The following is a 26143-nucleotide window of genomic DNA, read 5'->3' as shown; positions in this document are numbered from 1 at the left end:
GGCCACTCATTGGCAGATGTGTTAGCCTGGAGCTGGTATATCCCCATTGCCCTTTTTTCTTAAGTTGGGCAGGTCAGTGAAATACCACTTTAATCTTAAAACGTGTGTTTGTTTGTTTGTTTGTTTGTTCGTTTGTTTGTTTTTACTTTTCTAAACATGACATAGTGTACATTCGTACTATATGTGATTACAATTAACTATTTTTGATGGTCTTCACCCTCAATAGGTATCTTGCAATGTATGAGAACCAGTAAAATTATCTCCACATCACTGCAAGCTCTCTCTTCAAAGGCTCATAAAGTACGCTCTAATGGAATAGTAGCTACATAAAGACATTGTTAAGTTAGAAATTGTCAATTGTTTCGAACAAGAACACAATAAAATGATCACAAAGTTGTGACAAAGAAGTTATATGCCATTTAGCGTGGGGTGAACATTTTGAAGTTGGCTTAATTGAACGGTGTTTGTTTGTGTTTTCTTCTTTCTTCTTAATATCTTAATCTTACTACAGACTACAAGAGTACGCATTTGCTTATTGCTATACATTAATACAGCCTGGAGGAATACAAGTCTACATCATTAGTTTTTCTCTGTGATATTGAGGTATATGTGCGAGGCTAACAATCTCACTTTGCTAAAGGGGCAAAAAGAAAAAAATCTTTAATACCCAAAGGTTGGTATTGACCTTAGCAATGACATTAGCAATGACAAAAAAACTTATTTTTAAAATTTATGTTCATATATGTCATTCCCTTTGTTCCCAAAGAAAAAACAGAATTAAACTGATTAAGACACTCGGGAGCACAAAAAAGTGTACTATTAGTAGTAGTAGTATCATTATTATTATTATTTATATAATTATTGTTATTATTATGTGTGCCTCTGCACTTAAGTCTCCAAGGTACCATGAAAGCACTGATTCCTCTCACGACTCATGTTAAGAGACAGTACAAGTGATGAACGGAAAGGATGATTTTTCAACGATTCCACGTAACCAAAACTCTCCCACTCATACATCATTCTTCATTCCTATGACTATTCTAAATGCACTGCCGAAATCACACACACACACAAACACACACACACACTCGCACGCACAGATACGCACACACACACACGCACACCCCTACACACACACACGCCTGAATCACGCACACGCGCAAACACACTCTCACACACCTAAATCACATGCGCACGCACACACACGCCTGAATCACGCAGACACACACACGCACACACACAGACACACACGCAGGCACACACGTGCCCCATCCTCTCTTTTCACCTAATTTCAACTAGCTCTCTTTTAAACCAGTATACAGCAAAAGTCTCCAAAACCACTATGGTTACCCCCCCCCCCCACCCCCCACCCACCACTACCTCCCCGGCAGGCATCGCATTCAGGGAATTGCACACACAATGGGACAACTGTCTCTTCGCCGACCTAGAATTGAGGAAGATAATAGCCCAGTTAAACAGATTATCTCTTCCTTCCTCCCTTTAAATCCTTGAGTTTCCTGAAGCAACATGCCAAATACAGTGAGTCCCTTGCCCGGACAATTTTAGAAGCCTTGTATTTGACAGTGCAGGACAGAGCTTCACAGGAGTAGTCGAATATTGGACGTTTGTACTCCTCGTTTCGTTTGTTTCAATGACTGAAACTGGTTGAGTGGAAACGTCATCCGGTGCTTACCTGGTGTTGAGACTCAAAGCTGGACAGAGAAGCAGCATACAAAAAGCCTGGATGGATTTCATAGCTGTGAATCACACTCCCGTTCCTTGCCCGTCTCGGATGCTTTTAGCCTTTCCCCTGCGTCTCTCTCCTGACTCTCTTGCTCTCCCTTCTCACTCGCTGCTTGAGATTTCAGTGCACCCTCGCGCGCGCGCGCGCACTCACTCACGCGCACGCGAAGCGGCAAACAGATGCAACACGGTGGCTGCGCGAGAGGGGTTGGAATAGCTGGTTTTAAATAACACCGAGACGCGGACCGACTTGCTAATGAAAAGGAGCGGGTGGGTCTTGAAATCAAGAGAGCGAAATGTGGAGGAGATATTATGTCAGCTTCTGCGATTGGTGGCTGCTGCTTGCTCCTCCATCACGGTGGTACCCCATTCAGTTTGTTTACTACCTGCAATGTGCGAGCTGTGAGGGGTAGGACGCAGCATACCCAAGTGGTGAGAGTGGCCATCAGGGACAGGCAACATTGGAATTGACAGTTCTGAGAAACGGTGTGAACATATTTTAAAAGAATGTAATGGTCTTAAAAATGAAAAAATGAAAATACGATGATGCAAAGCAAAGCGATGCTGAGGTGACAAAGTCATAAAAAGTCAAAGTAATTAAAATGGGAGCATGAACGTTCTTCTGCCAAAATGTACACATTTGTATCTTGAAACACTTAAATAAGTATTCAAATGAAAGAGGAGAGAATTAAAGTGGATCAAAGATGCCGTGCTCAAAACGTGCATGACGCCCCACACGTCGGCTACATGCAAAGTTTGAAACTCAAGGTTTTTTGTCCATTTCTCAATCGACAAAAAAAGGGATTGGTTGGGTTCACTTTTCCTGTCCCATGTAAAATCTGCTTCAATTCCACCGACTCTCAGGTCTAAATACGTATCCGCATTACACGCCGACGCTATTCTCTCCACATCCTCTGCGCCAAGAACAGAACAGAACAGGAGTCGGCAACCCACGGCTCAAGTGTTGCTATAAAAAGTGCTGTCGAGATGCAAAAGGAAGAGAAAAGTTCTGTAATGGCAACCACAGTGAGTTGTCCAACTGGTGTTTGCTGCGATGGTGTTGTGCTGTTAATCCATTCCTGTGCTGTTAATTTCATGCACCCATCCATCCATTTTCTGAACCACTTTATCATGACAAGGGTCGTGGGGGGAATGGGGGGTGCTGGAGCCCAGCTGTCTTCGGGCAGTTGGCAGGGGGACACCCTGAACCAGTTACCAGCCAATCTCAGGGCACACAGAGACGAACAACCATCCACGTTCACACTCACACCTCGGGACAATTTTGAGTGTTGAATTAGCCAGCCACGCACGTTTTTGGAATGTGGGAGAAAACCCACGCAGGCACGGTGAGAACATGCAAACTCCACAAAGGAAGGCCGCAGCTGCAATCGAAACCAGTATCTCTGCACGGTGAGGTCGATGCGCTAACCACTCGAACACCGGGCCGCCTCAGTTAATAGCCTATTAAGAAAATACAGTGTTTGGCTGCACTCTGGCCTTGTTATTTTGCCTCCCGGCACCACAACTTCTTTCTTCAGACCTTGTGCAGTTTCGGTGATCAGTATTCCTGCTTCACAGACGTTTTCGAGCACTTGATGTGTCGGCAGGCAGAATTGACCAGCGTAATGCGTGGAAAGCCCACCCAAAACTGCACGTATTATTTTTGTTTTTGTTCATTGGTTGAATTGAAGTTATAAATTGTAAGATTATTGTGATTGCAAAATAATTAAATTAAATTATTTGTACATTGTATTGTTTTCTTGTCACTCAAAATATGTGTCACACTCTCCGATAGCCCAGCAAAATGCCATACATTTATTGAGACTTTCAACCTTAGGTAGGCAAAAGATGGCGAAATCTAAGAAAAGAAAAATATCAGAAAAAAAATAATATTAATGATGCTTGGGCAGAATCATTTGCATTTACCTCTGACCAGAGCAGGTTACCAGTATGCCTAATTTCTGGTAAAAAAAAAAAAAAGTCAACAATATTCTAGAGATACATTTCAAAAATAAACACACAGCCTTTGCTGAGGAAGAGAGAGGAAAAAAACCTGTTTCGGAATTGATACGGAAGCCTGATCTGCGGAAAAATCAATTCAAGAAGTGGATGGAAGCCATAAATTCAACTACCTATGCAAATTTTGTGCCCGCTCGGGAAATAGTCAGATATGGGAAGCTGTTCACAGACGGAGAATATATAAAAGAGGTATTTATTAAGATTACGAAAGCAACCTACTATTTGACAAGTGGTATGATTGGTATATATGTGGTGTATATATATATATTCATTCATTCATTCATCTTCCTAACTGCTTGATCCTCACTAGGGTCGCGGGGGGTGCTGGAGCCTATCCCAGCTGTCTCCGGGCAGTAGGCGGGGGACACCCTGAATCGGTTGCCAACCAATCGCAGGGAACACAGAGACGAACAACCATCCACGCTCACACTCACACCTAGGGACAATTCAGAGTGTTCAATCAGCCTGCCATGCATATTTTTGGAATGTCCGTCCCTCATTCAGCTCGGGTCCTCTACCAGAGGCCAGGAAGCTTGAGGGTTCTGCGCAGTATCCTTGCTGTTCCCAGCACTGCACATTTCTGGACTGAGATGTCCGATGTTGTTCCCGGGATCTGTTGCAACCACTCATCTAGTTTGGGGGTCACATCTTGTCAGTCTGGATCTGGAAGTCCCACAGGATCTTCGCTCTGTCATTCTCCACCACCTTCGGAGGTGTTTCCCATTTTGACCTTGGGGTTTCCAGTCCATACTCCGCACAGATGTTTCGGTAGACTATGCCAGCCACCTGGTTATGGCGTTTCATGTAGGCTTTCCCTGCCAGCATCTTACACCCTGCAGTTATGTGTTGGATCGTCTCAGGTGCCTCTTTGCACAACCTACACCTTGGGTCTTGTCTGGTGTGGTATATCTGGGCCTCGATGGCTTTGGTGCTCAAGGCCTGCTCCTGAGCGGCCAGGATGAGTGCCTCTGTGCTGTCCTTCAGGCCAGCCCTCTCTCGCCACTGATAGGACTTCTTGAGATCAGCCACTTCAGTTATGGTCCGGTGGTACATCCCGTGTAGGGGCTTGTCCTCCCATGATGGTCCCTCTTCCAGCGCCTCATCTTCTGTTCCCCATTGTCTGAGACATTCTCTGAGTAAGTCATCCGTTGGAGCCTTCTCCTTGATGTATTCATGGAGCTTGGATGTTTCATCCTGGACAGTGGCTCTCACACTCACTAGTCCCCGGCCTCCTTCCTTTCGGCTTGCGTACAGTCTCAGGGTGCTGGATTTGGGATGGAACCCTCCATGCATGGTTAGGAGCTTTCGTGTCTTAACGTCCGTGGTCTGAATCTCTTCCTTTGGCCACCTTATTATTCCTGCAGGGTATCTGATCACTGGCAGGGCATAGCTGTTATTGCCCGGGTCTTATTCTTGCCATTGAGCTGGCTTCTTAGGACTTGCCTCACTCGCTGGAGGTATTTGGCCGTAGCCGATTTCCTTGTTGCCAGTTCGAGGTTGCCATTGGCTTGTGGTATACCAAGGTACTTGTAGCTGTCCTCAATGTCTGCTATTGTTCCTTCAGGGAGTGAGACCCCTTCATTGCGGACTACCTTTCCTCTCTTAGTCACCATCCGACTACATTTCTCAAGCCCGAATGACATCCCGATGTCGCTGCTGTAGATCCTGGTTGTGTGGATCAGGGAATCTATGTCCCTTTCGCTCTTAGCATACAGCTTTATGTCATCCATGTAGAGGAGGTGACTGATTGTAGCTCCATTTCTGAGGCGGTATCCATAGCCTGTCTTGGTGATAACTTGGCGTAGCGGGTTCAGTCCTATGCAGAACAGCAGTGGGGAGAGTGCATCACCTTGGTATATGCCACATTTGATGGACACTTGGGTAAGTGCCTTGCCATTGGCTACAAGTGTGGTTTTCCACATCTTCATCGAGTTCACAACGAAGGCTCTTAGGGTCCTGTTCACCTTATACAACTCCAAGCATTCAGTGATCCATGTATGTGGCATCGAGTCATAGGCTTTCTTGTAATCAATCCAAGCTGTGCACAGGTTGGTACGTCGGGACCTGCAGTCTTGTGCGACTGTTCTGTCAACCAGGAGCTGATGGGGAAGAAAATTACAATTCAGATTTGGACTGGTCCGATCAATGTGATCGGAAATCGGGATCGACCACCGGGTTTTTATATGTTCATAATTTTTCAAAGAATAAAATATTTTTGCTCATTACTTGATTGGAACTACTGTTGATTTACAGCCTTATACAAAGGAATCGTCTTGGGGTACCTTTTTTTCATATTGTAATTGACCAATAATCAGTAAGATATACATTTGTTCCATAATAGCTCATCTCTCTCTCTCTCTCTCACTCTCTCTCTCTCTCTCTCTCTCTTCAACTCTTTGATGATTGCTAATCACCTCTTCCTTGTTCCTGACAGTAAGGTGTGTGCCTTTTATTGCAGTATGTCTTGTAGTGGGAGTGTGTTCTTAACCTGCAACTGCCTGTTTTCCATGTGTCCCCACTCCAACCAAATGGCCAGCATTGTTATCCAGCTTCTGCAGACCTTGCTCATTATCTGATCATTTTACAGTAATCAATTGGGTCACAGCAGGGACATACGGAAAAAAAGACAGGACTCCGGTCCTCGAGGAACAGGAGTGGAAGATCCATGCTCTAGTGTAAATGCTTCATTCCCATCTCAAGATATACATGAGATACAATTCCCCCTCCAACACTGGTCAGAGCGAAGGCTGGATGTTGTGTGGAACGAGTAACATTTGCTACTTAAAAAGCAATCAACTGGAAAGAAACCGTGTGTGTGGAATGTATCGAGAGGATTCTACCTAACCTCTAACCTCAATTGGCTCTGGAATGTATTTCAAATTAAACGCTGCCTATATGAGAGTCGGCCTGGACAAAAACACGAGATGTTGACCAGTGACGATTCAAGCAAGCAGGACCGCAAACATACAAAAAGGTGAAAGTCAGATACCGTAAACCATGAGCATGATAAATCATTTCCATTACAGATTTAATAGAATTTCCAGTCTGTTGTGTTCTCGTAGGAGGCTGCGGTTCATAATGAAGGATTTCCACCAATTTATCTGGTTTAATTAGAAGCTCATGCAAAAAAACCATGGTGACCAACTATAATGAGGAGGCCGGACCACAGTATGCCTCAGATTACAGTGGAGAGAGTCCTTAACAGACCCCCGAATGTCCTCAATAATATATAGCGTAAGATGTACTCTTGCTGAGCCAGCCTCTTGAGTATTGTAAGGAATAATTATTGCGGATGAGCATGAATTGCTGATATCAAGTGTGATTACATTTAGCCAAATCCCCAAAGCTAAGCTGGCGTGTCGCATCAATTGGTTTGTGTATTCTGCGCACTACTTCATTTGAATTCACGTGATGACTATGTGTAATAATTTTTTCTCAGGCATTACCATTAGTATGATGTATCCCATAAGTTTACTCGGAGTAACACATCAAACTATTTATTTTCTACTGCTGATCCTGCTTAGGATCATGGGTATGTTGGAGACAAATTCAAACAACTAACCAGAGGTGAGTTTGTCAATACGGATGCCTGATTTGCTGACCGTTAACGAATGACAGTAAAATTCGAAAAACCAGATGATGTCACTTCACTTTGCAATGACAACACAAATGAACGTTGTACACTCTTTGTTTGAGTCTAATACTTTATGTATGAATTATTTTATTTTTTTGCATATAAACCTTGATGGTTGATGGCTTTTAAAGGCTGTATAGAAAATTCACGTGGTGCGTCCTCCGAAGGCTGCATTTTCTGTATCATTTTTCGGCCGCATGACAATGCTTGCATTGTAACATGAATGCACATGTTTTTTTAATTCTAGAAAAACAATTTATTCACAGGCTGGGTCCTTCCATGCCTTTCAAAGCTCTGTGGACTGCATAAACCCTGGTAAATTTGGACAGGTTTAATGTGAATGTGTAAGTCGTGCACTCAGTTCTTAACGGTGAAGGGATTGATTCATGGGCTGATTTAAATAAAAAATAGATACATTAATAGATACATACATAAAAAGACCCACCTAACATAGGCCTAACCACAGCACTGGTTTTGGCCCACCCTTGGTGAGCAAACCGCTTGTCTTGAAAGGCGCTTCTAAATAAAATGCATTATTATTATTATTATAAGGTCTACCGTGTTGTTTACATGCTCAATGTCATTTTGCATCCTTAAACACACAGCTGATTGGGCATGCTGAAAAACTCATTTTTTACCTCTTGTACTGTGCAAATAGCCTTTTCCCAGAATGTGCGTGGCTTGTAAATATACATTTTGGTAAAACCTAGTCTTCTTAGTTTGCAGTTATTTCAATGACTATTCTACATATTTTCTTTCTATATCATAGGGTACCAACATTTTATTTCTATTTGTATGGAAGAGAAGTTTGGCTTCAAGTTTTAGGCAGTTCCCTGTCAGCTGATTCATTATGCACAAATGATCGTCATAATGGTGTACTGGCACGCTCGTTTAAGTATGAGCATGTACTCATCTCGAGTTGACTTTGTTGATGATACAGGCTGTATTGATACTGCTCTTGTTTCGTACTAATGGCTCAGTGGCAGAGTGGTCGCTTCTCAACCCAGAGGTTGGTGGTTCGATCCCTGGCCACCGTGACTATTTAGAATGATCCCTTGAGCACAATAGTGAACCCTTCGTTGGTCCTGGTGCTGCGTCACCAGTAGATGAATGACATCACAACATGAAGCGCTTTGAGAACCTCAGGTAGATAAGCGCTAGACACGTGACAGCCAGTTTACCATTTATCCTGAGCACAACAAAAGGCACCCATTTACACAGTTTTGCTTGGTGTTCAAGCTGAAATTCTTCTGAAAAAAAAAAAAAAACGCACACGCAAACACATGCACACGCATACAAATCACTTATTAGATTACTTGGCATATTGTGTTACCTCAATATAACTCAAATACTATCTACTTGGTTAAATTCCTTAATGAGTTGAAACAAATCAAGATCCCCTCTTCATTTGGACCAAACTTAGACATCACCAAGAATTATCGAAAAAGATTATTGGAACTCAAACCAATGCAGGATTTACAGTAAGAGATGCAGTGTCTGCCAAGTAGATCACGAGCCAACCCACACAAGTTGCAAGACATCCACAATAAGGGACAAGATGCCAAGACACCTACATTTATTACCCAGTGAACTGGCAGGACACCCACACTGTCAGTAAGACCACATTATAACAAGCAGGACACTTTTCCTTTTCCAGAGGAAAGGGGTTGTGTTGATGAAAAAAGCCTGACCTAGAGTTACCATTACAGCTACTTTTACACTCCTGATACAGAAGCCATGTTTCAAGCCACCATGAACAAAATGGGAGAGAACATGAGGGGAACAGGATGGGGAACCGTGACAGGCTATGATTGCCGTCAATGCCCGGTGAGATGTTTAAACTGTCATGAAAAAAAAAATAATAATAATAACATCCACGGCTCTCACCGTGCAGATGAGAAACGTAGTGGGCCGAAGTAAAATGAGGCGAAAGCAACTTGACCTGACAGAACGTAATGGGGCATAACACAACTTTGAGGCGGTTTGTAGTTGGACAAGAAGCATATTTATGCACGGAATCTCATATTCGCCGCCTACAACTACTTAAGCGAGGCCATGTCTTTGCATGCAGTGAGAGACAGAGAAAGATAGAGATGCTCTCTAACGGACTGAAAATGCGCAACTAAGTGTGCTGTGTGGTATGTGCATAATGGAGTATTTTGCATGCTTTCTTACAAAAGTGGATTACATCATGACAAAGAAAAACAGAACATGATCACATGTTTATTGAATAGTATTAAACATGTGCCCACCGATCCCTGGCTCACATGGATGGAGACTCCGGACCCAGGCAGGAGCTTCAACTGACTCCACTTTGGCGAAAGTTTTACAAAGCTGCAAGCTGTCCAAATTTCATTCAAATAAAGTTTTGAGAGAATATGAAAAAACGTGAGGGACCCCAACAAGACATATCTGGGCAAGAGGGAATATTCTGGCATCCTTGGTAAACCTCTAGTACTAAACAGCCGCTAACCCCATTGCCAATCACAAATACTGCGGTAGACGGTAAGAAAACTAAGCAAGCCATCAAATCCGAGAAAAATGGCCCAAATCCCACAGCCCACTCTGTTTTGGGCAAACAGGGCAGCCATGGCCGCTGGGAACATAGAGTAAACATAGCCTTAGGCGAAAGTCTGGTAATTGTCCTCCAGCTTTGTTCTTTCCATTGTGATGCAGGCTACCAGCCAGAGCCCCCAAAGGACATCCATATTCGGCCTAAACCTTGTTTTCTGTGTAGTCAAGCATTTGTGGGGTATTTTTTCCTCTCTCTCTCTCTCTCTCTCTCTCTCTCTCTCTCTCTCTCTCTCTCTCTCTCTCTCTCTCTCTCTCTCTCTCTCTCTCTCCCTCTCTCCCTCTCCCTCTCCCTCTCCGTCTCCCTCTCCCTCTCCCTCTCCCTCTCTCTCTCTCAAGACTAAACGGCCTTCTCAAATGTATCATTATGATTGCAAGTACTAATTTAATTCATACTTAGTTTTCACTACATCTGACTGAACTCATGGCAAATAAGAGTGGATCTTCAACTGTTTAGACGAGGTAAAGTTGTACCTTACAAAAGATGTCATCCTCCTCCTACGCATAGATCTTACAGAGAGCAAGTATGAGTATGTCTCAGCCTTCCTTAACATATTTGACGACATCACACATCAAATAAAATGTTACCAGGGGCAGAAAAAAATGGCCACCGCTTTTTTTATTTTTTTGAAGTACAACGAATTATTGAGGGAGTTGAATCAGTATGACACAGTACAAGAAAAATAAAAAGAGTGTACAGTAGTCTCATGTTAAGTCCCAGCATGCCACAAAAACTCCTGGAGGCTAAAACTGAGAAGTGTTGGTCCTCAGTCCCTCAGCCCCGTGAAAGCATTTCCATAAAAAGCAGCTCTCCCAAAGTTAATTATGAGTGTTTGGTCCATTGAAGACTGTAATTGCCAATGATTAACAGTGTTTTGAAGCTTGAAATGCTAACTTTTAAAAATGTGTGTCAAAGTCAAAGGTGTTCACAACAATGTGACCACTTCCCAGTAAGTATTGTGTGACAGCCTGTGAAAAAAGAGCAAGTGAGTCAAGTGTTCAATCAAGGAAGCAACAACTACATTTTGATCAAGCCAGTAATGATTCTGTTGTAACATCTGGTTTTATAATGCCTCTCCAGCATTATGCGCTGACGGCACCGCTATTGTTGACGAAATACCCCATTCTTATGTCTAATATACGCTGACAAAGGTTATTAAAAAAAATTAAGAGATGGTACATGCATATTGCATTGGGTTCTGTAGTTTGTGCTGATCAGTCTGTAAGAGAAATAGTCTGACATCAACAATTTTGATGTACCGTATTTTCCACACAAAAAGGCGCACTGGATTATGAGGCGCACTTTCAATGAATGGCCTATTTTGTAATTTTTTTTCATGAAAGATAAGATAAGATAGGGCTGCCCGGTAGTCCAGTTGTTAGCACGTCGACTTCACAGTGCAGAGGTACCGGTTTCAATTCCAGCTCCGGCCTCCCTGTGTGAAGTTTGCATGTTCTCCCCGGGCCTGCGTGGGTTTTCTCCGGGTACTCCGGTTTCCTCCAACATTCCAAAAACATGCATGGCAGGCTGATTGGTCACTCTAAATTCTCCGTAGGTGTGAGTGTGGATGTGCATGGTTGTTCGTTTGTGTGTGCCCTGCAATTGGCAGGGGACCGGTTCAGTGTGTCCCCCGCCTACTGCCCGAAGACAGCTGGGATAGGCTCCAGCACCCCCGCGACTGTTGTGAGTATATAGCGGATCAGAAAATGGATGGATGGATGAATAAGATAAGAAATCCTTTTAGTCTCACAAATTCCCAATTCACAGTATCAAAGCTATGAAAGGAAGAAGTAGAAGAACAAAATATAGGAGCTGCTGGAAAAGCAGCCACTCTCACGGCACCATCTTGAAGTTAAAATAACAAAATACAACACAACACATAAGACACAGACGTGCAATCTTAATCACTTTTCCTGCATACACCTTGTTGTTTCAAGCAGTTGTAGATGAAAGAGGAGAGGATGAAAGAGTATATTGGATGTGCCACACTATTAGATGCAATCTACACTGCATCCACTAGATGGAGCTCAAGGAAATACCAACAGAAATGTAGCAATGCCACTCGAGTGAAGCGCGCCTCAGCAATTCATGGACCGCTGCTCTCTGCTGTGCGCGCACGAGCATGTATGCACGTGGTTGACCCAATCAGCGCCGACGCAACAATGTCACAGATCATAGAAGCTTTGAACAAACGACAACAGCGTAGCTTAGCTGTTGAATGGCGTTGCTAGAGAACGATCAGATGTCAGTAAAACGTATTTATCAAGCAGCGACACAGTTCACTTGACCAACAGCAAGTTATAACATTGACTTGTTCACATTGAACACTCATGCTGCTGCTCTATTTCCGTGTTCAACTGGGTAATCCGATCGCCTTAAGTTTGAACTCTGCGTTGTAAGCATGTCTCTAGCAAGGAGCCATTTTGGGGTTGACATATTCCCGTAATAACCATACACAAGGCGTGCTGTGAGCTTTTAAGAAAATTGAAGGCTTTTTCGTGTGCCTTTTAGTGCGGAAAATACGGTAGGGAGGCACGGTTATGGGAGTGGTTTATTGAATTTATTTTTCTGTCTGTCTGTCTATATGTGTGTCCAGTGTGTTGTTTTGTGTAAAGTTCATATTTAAACCCTGAACCTCAGAACTGTCAGGTGGATGTGCTGACCACTCCCACCACATGCCCAGAAAACAATAATAAATAATATAATCCAACGATTCAGGGTGTCCCCCACCTACTGCCTGAAGACAGCTGGCATAGGCTCCAGCACCCCCCGCGACCCAAGTGAGGATAAAGCGGTTTGGAAAATTAATGAATGAATACTGAATAATGATAAAAATGTCAAATATATCATATATTTATTTGGCCTGGAATAACTCCCTGTCGAGGCAGGGTTCGATTCCGGCCCCGGCCTCCCTGAGTAGAGTATGTTCTCACTGTGCCTGTGTGGGTTTTCTCCGGGTAATCCGGTTTCCTCCCACATACCAAAGACATGCTTGACAGGTTAATAGAACACTCTGAAATTTCCCTTAGTGTGAGTGTTAGCATGGATGGTTGTTCATCTGTGTGTGCCTGTGATTGACTGGCAGCCAGTCCAGGGTGTCCCCCGCCTGCTGCCCGAGACAGCTGGGATAGGCTCTCGCACCCCCCGGGACCCTTGTGAGGATAAAGCGGATCGGAAAATGGATGGATGGATGACTCCCTATACAGTGATGAGTGAGGTTACATTCAAATGTCAAACAAAAAGAGAAGTTCGCTTTCAAGGAGAGAATACGTTAACAGGGAATGAGCTACAGAGAAACAGACTATAAATAAGGACATGGATGGCAGATGAAGACAACCGGATAACGATGAATGAGGGGAAGAGAAAGAAAATTAATGGCATTCTCAAAAAGAAAAGTGGATTTGTCATGTTTACCAGAAACAGAAAATAAGTGCTGTCGAGGCCCAATTTTACCCGTCTACCTGGAGTCGCTAAGCTCCGTAATGGTTCTGTTCAGTGTTATTCCCCTTCAGACAAGCATCAGAAAGGCCATCTACTGCCAAAACAGCTTAGGCTAAACTTTATTTTTGTTATATATAATATAACTTTTTCAAGGTTCACCATTTTTCAAAGCTTGTAGCTATTCTTCTACTGACTGACATATTAATTATGCATATCTGCAGTACCATGTCAAATCCCTGCATATGTTCATTGTTAAAGGAGACATTTTTTCCCAGTAAAAAAAAAACAAAAACCCAGGTCTCTTAAAACGTGTTCAGCATCATCAGAGAACAATCATCTTATGCTAATCAGTAAATCAAAGAACAATTACTGCAGCACGGTCTCTTTTAAGCAACCCCAGCCCTGACACACACAAGCGCACACACACACACACACACACACACACGCGCGATAAAAAATAGTGCCACTCCAATGGTCATGTCAGAAATGTTAGTTTCCTCTGGAACTTCATAACTGTCATGTCATTTACTGAAACAGTCTTTGCGGGGGCGAGGGGGTCATTATGTAAATTAGGCCTACTGTTTGGGATGGAAGCGTAGAGAATGTCTTGCGTCACAGTAACAATTTCAGAAATAGATACTGTGAGTAAAGATTAACTTGGCTGTTTCAAGCTGCATGTGTGAACTTTCTATCGGCCCCCTAAAATGGAACTACAATGGCAGGGATTTGGATACGATTTAGACTTATCCTCTTATTTAGATCTTATCCTGCGCCTCCCCATTGTGTGATTGTACATCTTCATTCTGTTTTGAAGGACAGCCGGTCATGAACTCATGGTGAATGAGAGCGGCTCTTGAACTGCATAGACGCGGTAAAGTTGTACCTGACAGAGGGTGTCACCCTCCTCCTACAAATGGATCTTGACGAGAGCAACTAATGTAGTTCTTCATTCAAGATAAGGTAATGACAAATGACAAATTATCCTACGAAGAATAACGTTGTCATTAGCACACATTTGTTGTCGCCACATTATTGGACATAATACCGGTAATATGGCAATGAAGCTTCGCTGTGTCACTGCCCATATTCTTTGCGGTGATTCTGTGGTTCCGCAGCTGCTGATATGATTCGATTAAGACTAGCGCGGTTAGCTTTCGGCTAACGTCGGACTTTTAGAGGACCCCAATTGTTCGCTCCCTGTTATTGCGCATGTGTAAGCAGTACTTTACCGCTACACATGTGTAAGCAGTACTTTACTGCTTACACATGCCCGAACAACGTGTGCCCGAACAACGTGCTTGAGCTATGTGACCTCAATTTTTTTTTTTGAAATATCCAGAATAATCAGTGTTGCGGGCATACAAAGCAGACAATTTGGCAGCTCTGCAATTCATATTTCATCATATAATGTTTCGACCAGTCGTCTGTCCCTTCCCCCAACCACAAACTGCAACCTCTCTCACTGAGGATTTCTTCTCCTCCCCCTCCTCTTTCGACCAGCTCTCATCAACCCAGTATGTCACCTGGTTCCTGCCTGTCCGTCACAACAGAGCAGGTAAGGAACCAACTGAGGAAGATGAATGTGAGGAAGGCAGCAGGTCCGGACAAGTTCAGTTCCCGGCTCCTCAGGACCTGCTCTGACCAGCTGTGTAACATTGTCCAGCACATCTTCAACCTGAGCCTGAAGCTGGGCAGAGCTCCACAGCTGTGGAAAACTTCGTGCCTGGTCCCAGTGCCCAAGACCCCCCACCCTAAGGAGCTGAACAGCTACAGACCGGTGGCACTGACGTCTCACCTGATGAAGACGCTGGAGAGACTCATCCTCGCCCACCTTCGACCGCTGGTGTGCCCGTCACTGGACCCGCTGCAGTTTGCCTATCAGCCAGGCATCGGCGTGGAAGACGCCATTATCTACCTCCTCCACTCAGTGCTGTCACACTTGGAGAAGGCTGGGAGCACTGTGAGAATCATGTTCTTTAATTTCTCCAGTGCCTTCAACACCATCCAGCCCAATTTGCTGGGAGGCAAACTGCAGAACGCCGGAGTGGACCACCATCTCACAGCATGGATCATAGACTACCTCACTAATCGGCCGCTGTACGTGAGATTGCAGAGCTGTGAGTCGGACCGGCTTCTCTGCAGCACTGGAGCGCCGCAGGGGACTGTTCTGGCTCCATTCCTGTTCATCCTCTACACCTCGGACTTCAGACACGACACTCCAAAATGCCACCTTCAGAAGTTCTCCGATGACTCTGCGATTGTTGGCCTCATTACAGAAGGGGACGATCGGGAGTACAGGGGACTGACAGAGGACTTTGTGGACTGGTGCCAGCAGAATCTCCTCCAGATCAACCCTAGGAAAACTAAGGAGTTGGTTGTGGATTTCTGCAGGAAAAAGTCCTCACCAGCACCGATGAACATCCAGGGTATGGACATAGAGAGGGTGACCTCCTACAAGTACCTTGGTGTTATTCTGAACGACAAACTGGACTGGTCTACAAACACGGACACCCTGATTAGGAAAGGACAGAGCCGACTCTTCCTACTCAGGAAACTGAGGTCTTTTGGGGTTCAGGGGTCACTCCTTAAGACGTTCTATAACTCGGTGGTGGCCTCGGCCATCCATTATGGCATTGTCTGCTGGTCAGGCAGCATCTCAGCGCGGGACAGAAAGAGACTGGAGCGACTGGTCAGGAAGGCCAGTTCTGTCCTGGGTTGCTCCCTTGACACTCTGGAGGAGGTGGGCAACAGAAGGATGCTAACTAAGCTAAAGGCTATGATGGCCAGTCCCTCCCACCCCCTCCAGCCCACCCTGACAGCACTTGGTAGCTCCTTCAGCCAGAGACTGTTACACCCGCGCTGCAAGAAGGAGAGATACCGACGCTCGTTCCTACCGACTGCTGTCAGGCTGATGAATAAAAAATAACAATCATAATAATAATAATAATTAAATGATGTGAAGGAAAATCGTAAATAGTACTGCGATTTATCCATTTGTGTTCATATTTTATTTAATTGAACTGCTGGAGGCTGTACATTTCCCCAGTGTGGGACGAATAAAGGATATCTTATCTTATCTTATCTTAATTCCAATGAGCAATGACACATCAAAACCAGGTAGCGGTTTTGACTCTGTCCTGTGGTAATACTGTAACATTATCTTACATTATCAAAAGCACAAGATATCGGCTTTCTTCTACAGTATGTGCATAATAAAATATTATTTAGAATTTGTCTGTGAATGACTTTTTCAAAGTACAACACGCCATTTAGACAGTGAGGTCAAGACCCTGCTATGACTGAAAACCTCTCAATTTAGTTGCCTTGAATCCTCTTGGTTCTGGCTTTTTTTTTTCCCTCTCTTTCAGGCCGAAAAATCGTTTTACCAGGAATTTTGACTGTTGCTATCTAAAAATCTCTCAGCTGAATGCACCCGACATGGCTGAAGAATGTTTGATATCCTGCCAATTTCTCTGACACAATGTTGGCGGATCATATTTATGGTTGAGTCAAGATTCACTTCACAGTTCTGCAAGTTGGCATCGTGATTGCGCATTCCCTCCAAACGTGTGGTATCTGTTGCATTATGTTGTATGAAAAACGGCCAGTGTAATCTTTCTTGAAATAGCATCTTGGTGTCTCACGTCACAGGCGGATTTTTTTATTTTAGTTAAGGTAATGTGTAGTTCTCATTTAAATGGATGTGTGCAAATGTACTGCTAGCCCAATTACAGAAAATCAAGCCATTTTGTTTTACTTTAATTTAGAGTAAAGCAATTTGATTGATTGATTCATGAGTTAATATTTGGTTATTTGTAAATTAGACTGCTGTTCAGTGTTATGGATTAATGTCCACAATAACGGAATCTCATCAAAATCATCCACTTTGGAAGGAATGACCAATGAAGTACCATGGAATTCAATCGTGGATTTTTAGCCCCATCTTCAGGCAGGTTTTCATATTGCAACTATTCCAGACTTGCATCCACCGCACGGCATTGTATTTAGTTCGTGCTGAGTTGTTGCGATATACTGTATGTGAATCTACTTTATCACTCTGAAACACATGATCCATCCATCTTCTAGGCAGGGTACACCCTGAACTGTTTGCCAGTCAATCGTAGGGCACTCATCGACGAACAACCATTCGTGCTCACAATCACTCTTAGTGAGAAATAAAAGTCTTCCATCAACCTGCAATGCATGTCTTTGGAATGTGAGACGAAACCGGAGTACCCAGAGAAAACCCACACAAGGCACGGGGAGAAAATGGCCAACTGCATTCAGGAAGGCCTGCGTTGGAATGGAACCCTGAACCTCTGCACCCTAAGGTGGACGTGCTGACCAGTCAACCACCGTGGCGCCTTGAAAAACATCATGAGAGTGTGATATTGTGATGCTCAGGACTGTTTGAAATGCTTAATGTCCTGAAGAAAGAGTGGCTCTGATGGAACAGTACGCTATTTCCTTCAGAAACACCATACCTGTACTTCTGTATTTATGAAACAAACTTAAATGCCTTTGTTTTTTCAAATGTCATGAAATAATTTCATTAAAACGCCACTCAACTTTAGACAACACTGCACAACAACCGCTGCTGAAATAAAGTGCTGTTGATAAATGATAAAATTACATCAAAAATAACTTTTCTGTAATGTTCTCTCCTCACCAAAATGTTGATGGAGGTGATGAAAAAAAACAACAACAACAAAGACAGTCATTCCGTATTCAAGGAGGCTTACAGAAACTGGAGAATATTTACTGTTGAGAGTCTGAAATTACGAGGATTTGGAACATTTTTAAAATAAGCACCATCTGTCTCAAAAGGATAAGCTTAATATTTATTAATTAACTTGATAGTAGAGTAGTTGTTGATCGATCAATATATCGGTGGACCTCCATTCCAAATACATTTATAGTTCATACATTTAAGTTTATTGAGGACTAAATTGTGCATTGGTGTGAACATGACTGTGAAAGTTTGTTTGTCCCTATGTGCCATGCGATTGACTTAAAAATGATTTTGCCTCAAGTAAGAAGCGTTCAGAGATAGGCTTGGGCTCACCTGAGATGTGAATGTTGCATCGTAGAAAACGGATGAATGGATTTTAATTGATTATGCGGATGTTCTCTTTGTACCTTTAACGTTTATAATGGATAACACATCTCTGTATATCCTCTCAGGGTGAAGCTAAAAAATCAATAACCTGCTAAAAGCCATAAGGTTTGTTGTCAAGAAGCCATCTCTATTTGAGTATGTTGCAGTATGCTTGATAACATGCCTGTGGTGGGCATCAGATTTTTTGGCCCTGCCTATATTTCGATTGAATTCCATGCTTCTGATTGCGTAACGTTTTGGCAGCATGTGTAAAAGTGACAGAGATGGCAGCATTTGAAAGCTTTTTGTGCTTCAGTTAGCTGTGATGGTTTTCACCATGGAACATTTGAGGAGAGCACAAAATGAAGTTTGAAATAAAGGAATTGACAGTGCGAGTGGAAGAGATAAATAAACGTATTACTGTGTGGCACCAAGGAAATCTATCACTGATAACTTTGGGAATACTGTACCGTCTTTTGTTTGATTTCACATGTCCTTAGTGTGTTTAAAAGAGAACACCTAAAAAAAACTGCTCTCAGAAAGGCCAGGACACATTGTCACAGTATACTGAAATAACTAATAGATGATCTGGCATGACTCACTCTTGAAGTGTAGTATATCAGATCCTAAATTGGGTACTGAGTACATATTACTTTATAGTTTTTCTTTGAATGCAGTATATGAAGGACAAAGTTCACACTAAAAGGCCCTGAGAATAAAGACAGTACAGCAATCCCTTCTTTATCACGCATGTTACGTTTTTGTTAGTTATATATATTTTTTCCAAGATGGCACCGGCACGAGTGCCTGCCCCTTTTGTACACGCCCTATGGGATCACAGTCTCTTAGGACATGAAGTGGGAGACCAACATAAAGTCCATCCTGAAAAAGGACCAGCAGAGGATGTACTTCCTGAAGCTGCTGAGGAAGCACTGCTGAGACAATGCTTTCTACACAGCCGTCCTGTGTTCCTCTATCATAGTCTGGTTTGGGGCCGCAACAAAGAAGGGCAAAATCAAACTGCAATGGACAGTGAGGCCTTCCGAACACACACACCCACCCTGCCCATCATCTTTTCCAGGTACTCCCTTTAGGCAAGTGCTACCTAACCATGCACACCAAAACCAGCAGACATTGAAAAAGCTTCTTCCCTCTCGCTATTAACTCCTTCAACCGTGACTGAAATCTACAGTGGCTCTTTGCATTTTTTGAACACCCCTGTGGGACAGTATTACTACCCTGATCATTGTAGCTCTAGCTCTCTACATACTTGAGCAATTGTCGTTGATCTATATTCCACAGCACCAGACACTTTAAAGCGTGGAAGGACTTTCTGAATAATTGCACACATGTAGTTATAAAACAATTACTGCTACTGGTCACTTTAAAATGGTGCAATGATGATCTGCACCAATTGCACAACCATCCTAGTATCGTACTGCACCACTTTATCTCTGCTCGATGACTCTGCACATTGTCCCACAGCTGTCATTTGGTGGAACTAGTCCACAAAAGGAACCCCTACAGTACGGAATGTCTTTCGATCCTTAGATGTCAGGTTTTTATTTATTGTAGTTTCTTGTTTTTGCTATAGGAGTGCAGCTGATACTACCACAGACAAATTGTGTGTTCGACATATTTGCCCAGTAAAGATGACTTTGATTGTGATTCTGATGTCTGAACAAATGTGAAATGGAGAATTCAAGATATTAAAAACTGATTGACTTCAATATAATTCTTGTTCTTATAATGTCAGTACAGCCAAATTACAATATTTGAATATTGCACAGAACAAGCACAATCAGGTCCAAAAAAATACACATTTTGTAGGACCTTGCCTACATTTTAGCGACAGCAAGAACCAAATATCTAATAAATATCTAATTACAACCAACACCTCTATGTCTATTGTACTGTGTCAAAATCAATGCTGTAAATCCACTAAGCTAGCGCTGGGCCAACACTTACAGTACCTCAAATATCAACTGTATCATCTTGGCAGCCTTTTATAACAGGAAGCAAAAGTTTCTCACCCTCTTCAGCAAGCTGCCATGCCCACCGGGGTCCAATTCCTTATTAAGAAGATATAAAGGACAATGCAATATGACCCTGACTGCTTTGACAGCCTGCCACAATATGGATGTGAGAAGTCAGAGTAAATATGAGTTTTGCCCTCTCGGGACCTACATGAGGGAGTTGGTGTGAATGCAGTCTAGTCCCTTGCAAATCCCTCTTGAGAAGTCCCTGGCACAATTGCTGGTGCGGGTAGAGAAAGAGAGCAGTGGCGCAAAGCAGATGACATGCAATTTTGCTGCCGTATACCATCACTGCAGTCGAAGCGGACCGTTTGAGTGAGTGAGAGACCTTATAAAAGCTCTTTGTTTCAACTAAGCGCAGCCAAAATTGGAAGTCAGCAATCCTGTCTACTGAATCAGTCGACACGAAGCATCACGCAGAGCTTGCAGACCAGCCGTCAACACTTTGTGAGTCTTATGAGGGTCTTACTACACAACAACTTGGTTACAATTGCTTTTTATTTTTTCCAGGAGGGAGGAGTGATTCATGAAGCAATTAGATTGTAAGCCTGGTAGGATAGTAGTCATGAAGGTTGAAATGACAATGCAAGATAGACTACCCCAGCAACCTCACAGGATGAACTCAGTGACTTGTTTAACCACTGCAACTTGAATTTAATAGATGTGTCTTGAATGCAGCAATATGAGATTGAAAAGGTACACATTATCGGTATCAAGTCAGATCAGTTGTACAATAGAGCAAAGATAAGCACCAATGAACAATGGATCCGGTGTCGGTTTTATATTTTCCAGATCATTTTTCATTGAAGCATATCACTTTTTTATATGAATGTTGTTACCTGTGATTTTGGTGTTTATACAAAAGCTGTGTCACCAGCTCGGGGGAAATCAATAGGTTTTGGCTTGAAATAAAAAAGAAGTGAACATGTCTGAAGCATTCAGAACAAGGACATTTCAGTCAGGGAGGGCAGGGGAGACTTCATTTTTTTCCCAATTTACCGGTAATTTGAGTATTTCCTGTTTAAATACATTCCTGAGACCGAAGGTGTGGGAACAAAAATCCAGTGTCAACTCAGATTACGCTATCACTTACAAAAAGCGGAAACAGCACAATCTATTGATAAACTGATTGTATGAGTACAGGGAGGAGGGAGGGGGGGGGGGGGTATTTAATATGTCTTCGCATCTCCACTCTATTTTCATACACTTTCAACATACATTCCGATTTTCCATAGTCCAGCTAATGCATTTTATATTTGGAGTTACATATTTATTTTTGCTGATGGCACCTACAATGAAGGGGACATAGAAGAACACATAGTTACACATTCTTCTCAAATGCAGAAACCTAGTTCCATGTAAAGATACTGAGCAATGTGGTCATAGATGTCCATGACTAGCCTATGGTCTTCATCTTTTGGGAATTTGATGCAGACTCTATTGGAGGCGACAAAGTTGCAGTACTCCAGCTCGTGCTGGCTGTGTCAGTTACTGCACAACGGTCAGTAAAAAGATTCGAAACATTCATCCAGAACTTGTCAGGGACGACTTTGTTCACTTTCGATCAGCTTTATTGAGATGGAAAGAATTTTTTGACGCTCAAAGTAACGTGCAATGCTTTCCATTTTCCCAACTTTTCCAGACCTGGAAATTTCTGAGAATAAATTCCAGAGTGATCTATAATCATATTTCATACTCGGAAACCTTTCATCTTTTCTTTTAATAACATTGAAACGTACAATTGTTTATCTGGTATTAGTTTAAGAACACAATTTTTCAATTGTTGAAGCTTTGATTACAAATCCCATCACATTTCATGTCCATTTTTTTTGTAGAAATCCAGATAATTCCAAAGGGTTTCCATTTTTCCTCCGATCTAGATATGGAGAGGCACAGTAGAAAAAAAAGTCTACACACTGTCATGTCAAAGTGACACCAAGATCAATCATTGCAGGAATACCATGGAACACAGTCAAGAAAAGTCCAAATCAAGTAGCGAAAATATGGCACAAGTATACTATCAAGAAGCGGACGCACCTTCAAAATTGATGAAAAGAGAAGAGGAAAACTGGTCAGAGAGATTAAGAAGAAGCAGACATTGAAGGAGCTGCAGAAATTTCTGACAAGTACTGACAGTACTGATAATCTCCCACCAGACACACCACTGCTCAACCAGAACACCATACAGTGCCTACCAAGAAGCAAGTTATCAACACTCATATGTGAAGGTCATATGTGATTTGATAATCATCATGAAAAATGCTCTAAAAAGCAGTACCAGTACTTGTTTCATATTTCGTTGTTTTTCTATAAGTAATATGTATTGATAAATGATTAATAAATGCAGACATATTTGCCTTAATCAGCAAGTATAATCTTGATGTACAACCCGAGTGCAAAAAAAAAGCGGAGGGGGCAACCAAAACCAAGAAAGTTGGCCGTGTCGTTACATCGAAGTTCAACATCACATTATAACCTGACACATTTTATGTTTTAACTTGATAAATTTAACGTTTTCATGCTGTAAGTTTCACAGAATCACGTGATAAGTTATCATGTTCAAGAAGGTATTTGGGATAGGCGGCAGTCACACTGTTTGGAAAAATGGATATAGAAAATTCATGGCGAGATAAAATTAGAACTGCATAATCCAAGATGACTGTCGCATGTAGTCCAATTTCGACATTGCTGAAAACACAACTGCATTGCAGTTTGTAATGATTCGGTCTACTCTTTAATATAAAACTATCGTGTAAATTGAAGAGCAACGACCAACCCCGTTCGCATGCAGTGGTGTTGAAAGACAGGACAAAAGGTGCATGTGCCTGGTTTCAGTAAAATGGAAAAGCTGACACTGTACTGCCTCTGAGGTGTTGCTGCTGCTGACGAGACAGCCGGCACATTCTTCCACACTATCTCACAGAGGTGAGAATCATCACTTCTGTTAGGAATATTGAAAAGTCTCCCGTTTGTGTTCAGCAATTGGCAAAAGGTGCTTCCACACTACTTACCACAATAAGCTCTGGAGAAAAAAAGAGTACAATAAAATTGGATCCAGTTTGGTAAAAGCTGGTGGTCACACTGCACCAAAGGCCAAAACCAGTGTGTGATACTCACCAAGAAAAACAGTACATTTGCAATATGTTAAAGCTCCTCACGCTTTTGTTCTTGCTGCCTTCTTTCTGCATGATTCTTTTTTTTGTGTCTATCATTATTCGTTGGTATGGGGAATGATGCAAAAAACAGTAGACAGATTCTTAACTATTGGAGGTGATGATTTAACCGATCAGTGTGTTAAACATGTGCATAATTTGAATGCTGCTTGAGGTCAGACCGGTGTCAGACCTCATTAGCCCACACTAAACATGAATGCAAGAAGAATCTCCTCAATATTATTATAGTCAAAAAGAAACGACTGAAAAGAAAACAATATTAGACACTTCAGTAAAAAACAAGGTCACAGGAAATGCCCCATGGATGGTGGACACGGTTCATAACATAAAACAATTAGACACACTTTGAACACGATCAACTCTGTGTTCATTGGCATTTTCTGTCATTTTTAGGACAGGCGTTGCTGCAGAAGGAAGAGAAAAAGACTTTGGCAGATTGTCTACATCATGTTCAAATAGGTCACACACAATAGTGGGTGTTTCTTTGATACGGTCCAAGTGAAGTCAGCATCATGACAGAGGAAGCTGTTGTTCACTGAATGTATCGGTGTGTCCCCCTGCAAACACTCCCCAACTGAATATCGCTGTATCAGCAGGGCATGAAATCATTTTTGTGGAGCACAGGAGCTGAATTTGTCAAAAACTGTAGTACTATTAGAGACTAAGCGTCCCTCTTGTGAATGCAGAGTTACAAATAATGGTTATAAAAATAATTATAATACATTTTCTTTATAAGTGCCTTTCACAACACACAAGGACACTAAAATAACTGTTGACGTAAAATTGCATTTCGAAGTGAACTGTAATGTAATTGTCTGTTGGAGTTGCCTTTTTCTTCCTTTGAAAATAAATCTGCTGTTGCAGTGCTTCTCCACCAGGTAGTGCTCTTTCCCTTTCTTTACTACAGCGTTGGTGCACAGTTGTGCTTGCCAAACAGGCTCATCGGTAATACTGTGAAATCAAATTCCATGAAAACAACAAACCTTAAAGCACCTTTTATTTTAGTCACCACATATCCTTCTGAAACACCCGTAAGATGTGCTTCATGATGCAGTCAATTAAATGATTCCTATAATTAAACACCGAGTAATACTAAAATCTCCCGACTCTATCCTGCATTCGTGGCTACCAATCATCCATCAACTTCTTACATAGCAGCATCATTAACTCTCTTCAACACAGTCACCATCTGCTCAAAACCGGATAATTATGCACCAAGTTGACCAATGTTCCAAATGTTTTCAGGACAAATCCAAAAAGTATCCTCAAGATTCACTTTCTCAGGATTCGGACTCATTATACCAGTGCACATTTTCCTTTCACATTGTGTGAACAGTTGGCATGAGTGTACCATTTCCTGAACCCTTGGAAGGATTTGGAGAGTCAGCAAACTAATTGGACACTCTACTCCTTGGTTGAATTTGATACCCCAACCTTGGGTTTCCACCCTGCTATGAAACCCTATTCCTATGTAATGGCAATCCTTCGATTGACACTTTGGTGAGGTGGGGCTAGTTATAGCTTTGGTCAACGCTTGTGCAACAGGAAGAATGAAAAAAAAGAGGAATTTGATGCAGGATGTAAGCAATGAATCAGTGATTTATTTTGCCTCTCGATGGTACAACAAAATGCCTGGGCAAATGAAATAAACAACAAAATATACACAGAAATGGCTAGTTAGACAGAACTGCAGAGGTTGAAAACTTGGCTTGCTAGCCCCATACCTGGTGTAGCCATGCCACACCTCTTTATCCACCCGTTTCCCCATTTTCCCAGGCTGCCCAGTGCCACTCCCAAATCAAATAGCAAAACCTCTCAATCAACCAGTTAAACCAAAGTCGACATGCTCATTGTAAATAAGAGTTACCGTCATCATTAAATCAAAATTCTTATGTGCTCATACACTCTAGTTTGAATTCCTACTATTTACCAGAAAACCATGTATATCTTAAAGATAAAGGATAAGATAATAATAATAATAATAATAATACATTTTATTTGTGGGCGCCTTTCTAGAAACTCAAGGACACCTTACAACAAGCAGTTAAAATCACGAGTACCCATGTTAAAAACTACATCAAATAAGATAAGAAAAAATACAACAAAAAATATAAATAAATAAAATAAAAGATAAAGGATGTCTTATCTTATCTTATCTTATGTCAGAGTCCAACAAATTAAAATATGATCAAAATGGGAACGAGAGTGTACTTTTTGTATAGTGCTTTTTCTTTTGTTAATCAATAACCCATCACCCGAAGACAAGTACTGTCACGCAAAAACAGGAGGAGCAGGGTGAATTTAAGACACTGTATTAACAAAACACTGATAAAACTAAATCCAGAATAAAGTTCAGAACACAACAAGAATCCAAAGTAACAAACAAAAAACAGGACAAACAGAACGACAAACAAACAAAAAACCATG

The 26143-nt window shown here is 42.2% G+C and overlaps 2 protein-coding genes across 3 annotated transcripts in view; one reads left to right on the top strand and one right to left on the bottom strand.

Moving 5' to 3' along the window:
- The window catches only part of luzp2 (leucine zipper protein 2), a 148246-nt gene extending 146220 nt beyond the window's left edge, over positions 1 to 2026 (bottom strand). Inside the window, exon 1 of one of the 2 annotated variants that reach the window (XM_052063283.1) lies at positions 1694 to 2026. In XM_052063283.1, the coding sequence (XP_051919243.1) occupies positions 1694 to 1755 (62 nt within the window). In that variant the 5' untranslated portion in view covers positions 1756 to 2026. The remainder of the gene's footprint in view (positions 1 to 1693) is intronic. The other variant, XM_052063282.1, reaches the window with a different exon arrangement.
- Positions 1 to 26143, top strand: part of kcnq1.1 (potassium voltage-gated channel, KQT-like subfamily, member 1.1) — a 173572-nt gene that overhangs the window by 78885 nt on the left and 68544 nt on the right. The window lies entirely within an intron of this gene.

Source organism: Hippocampus zosterae, chromosome 4 (genome assembly GCF_025434085.1).
Source record: "Hippocampus zosterae strain Florida chromosome 4, ASM2543408v3, whole genome shotgun sequence".
Classification (NCBI taxonomy): domain Eukaryota; kingdom Metazoa; phylum Chordata; class Actinopteri; order Syngnathiformes; family Syngnathidae; genus Hippocampus; species Hippocampus zosterae.
Note: the sequence above shows the minus strand (reverse complement) of the source record. Positions and strands in the feature narration are given on the sequence as shown.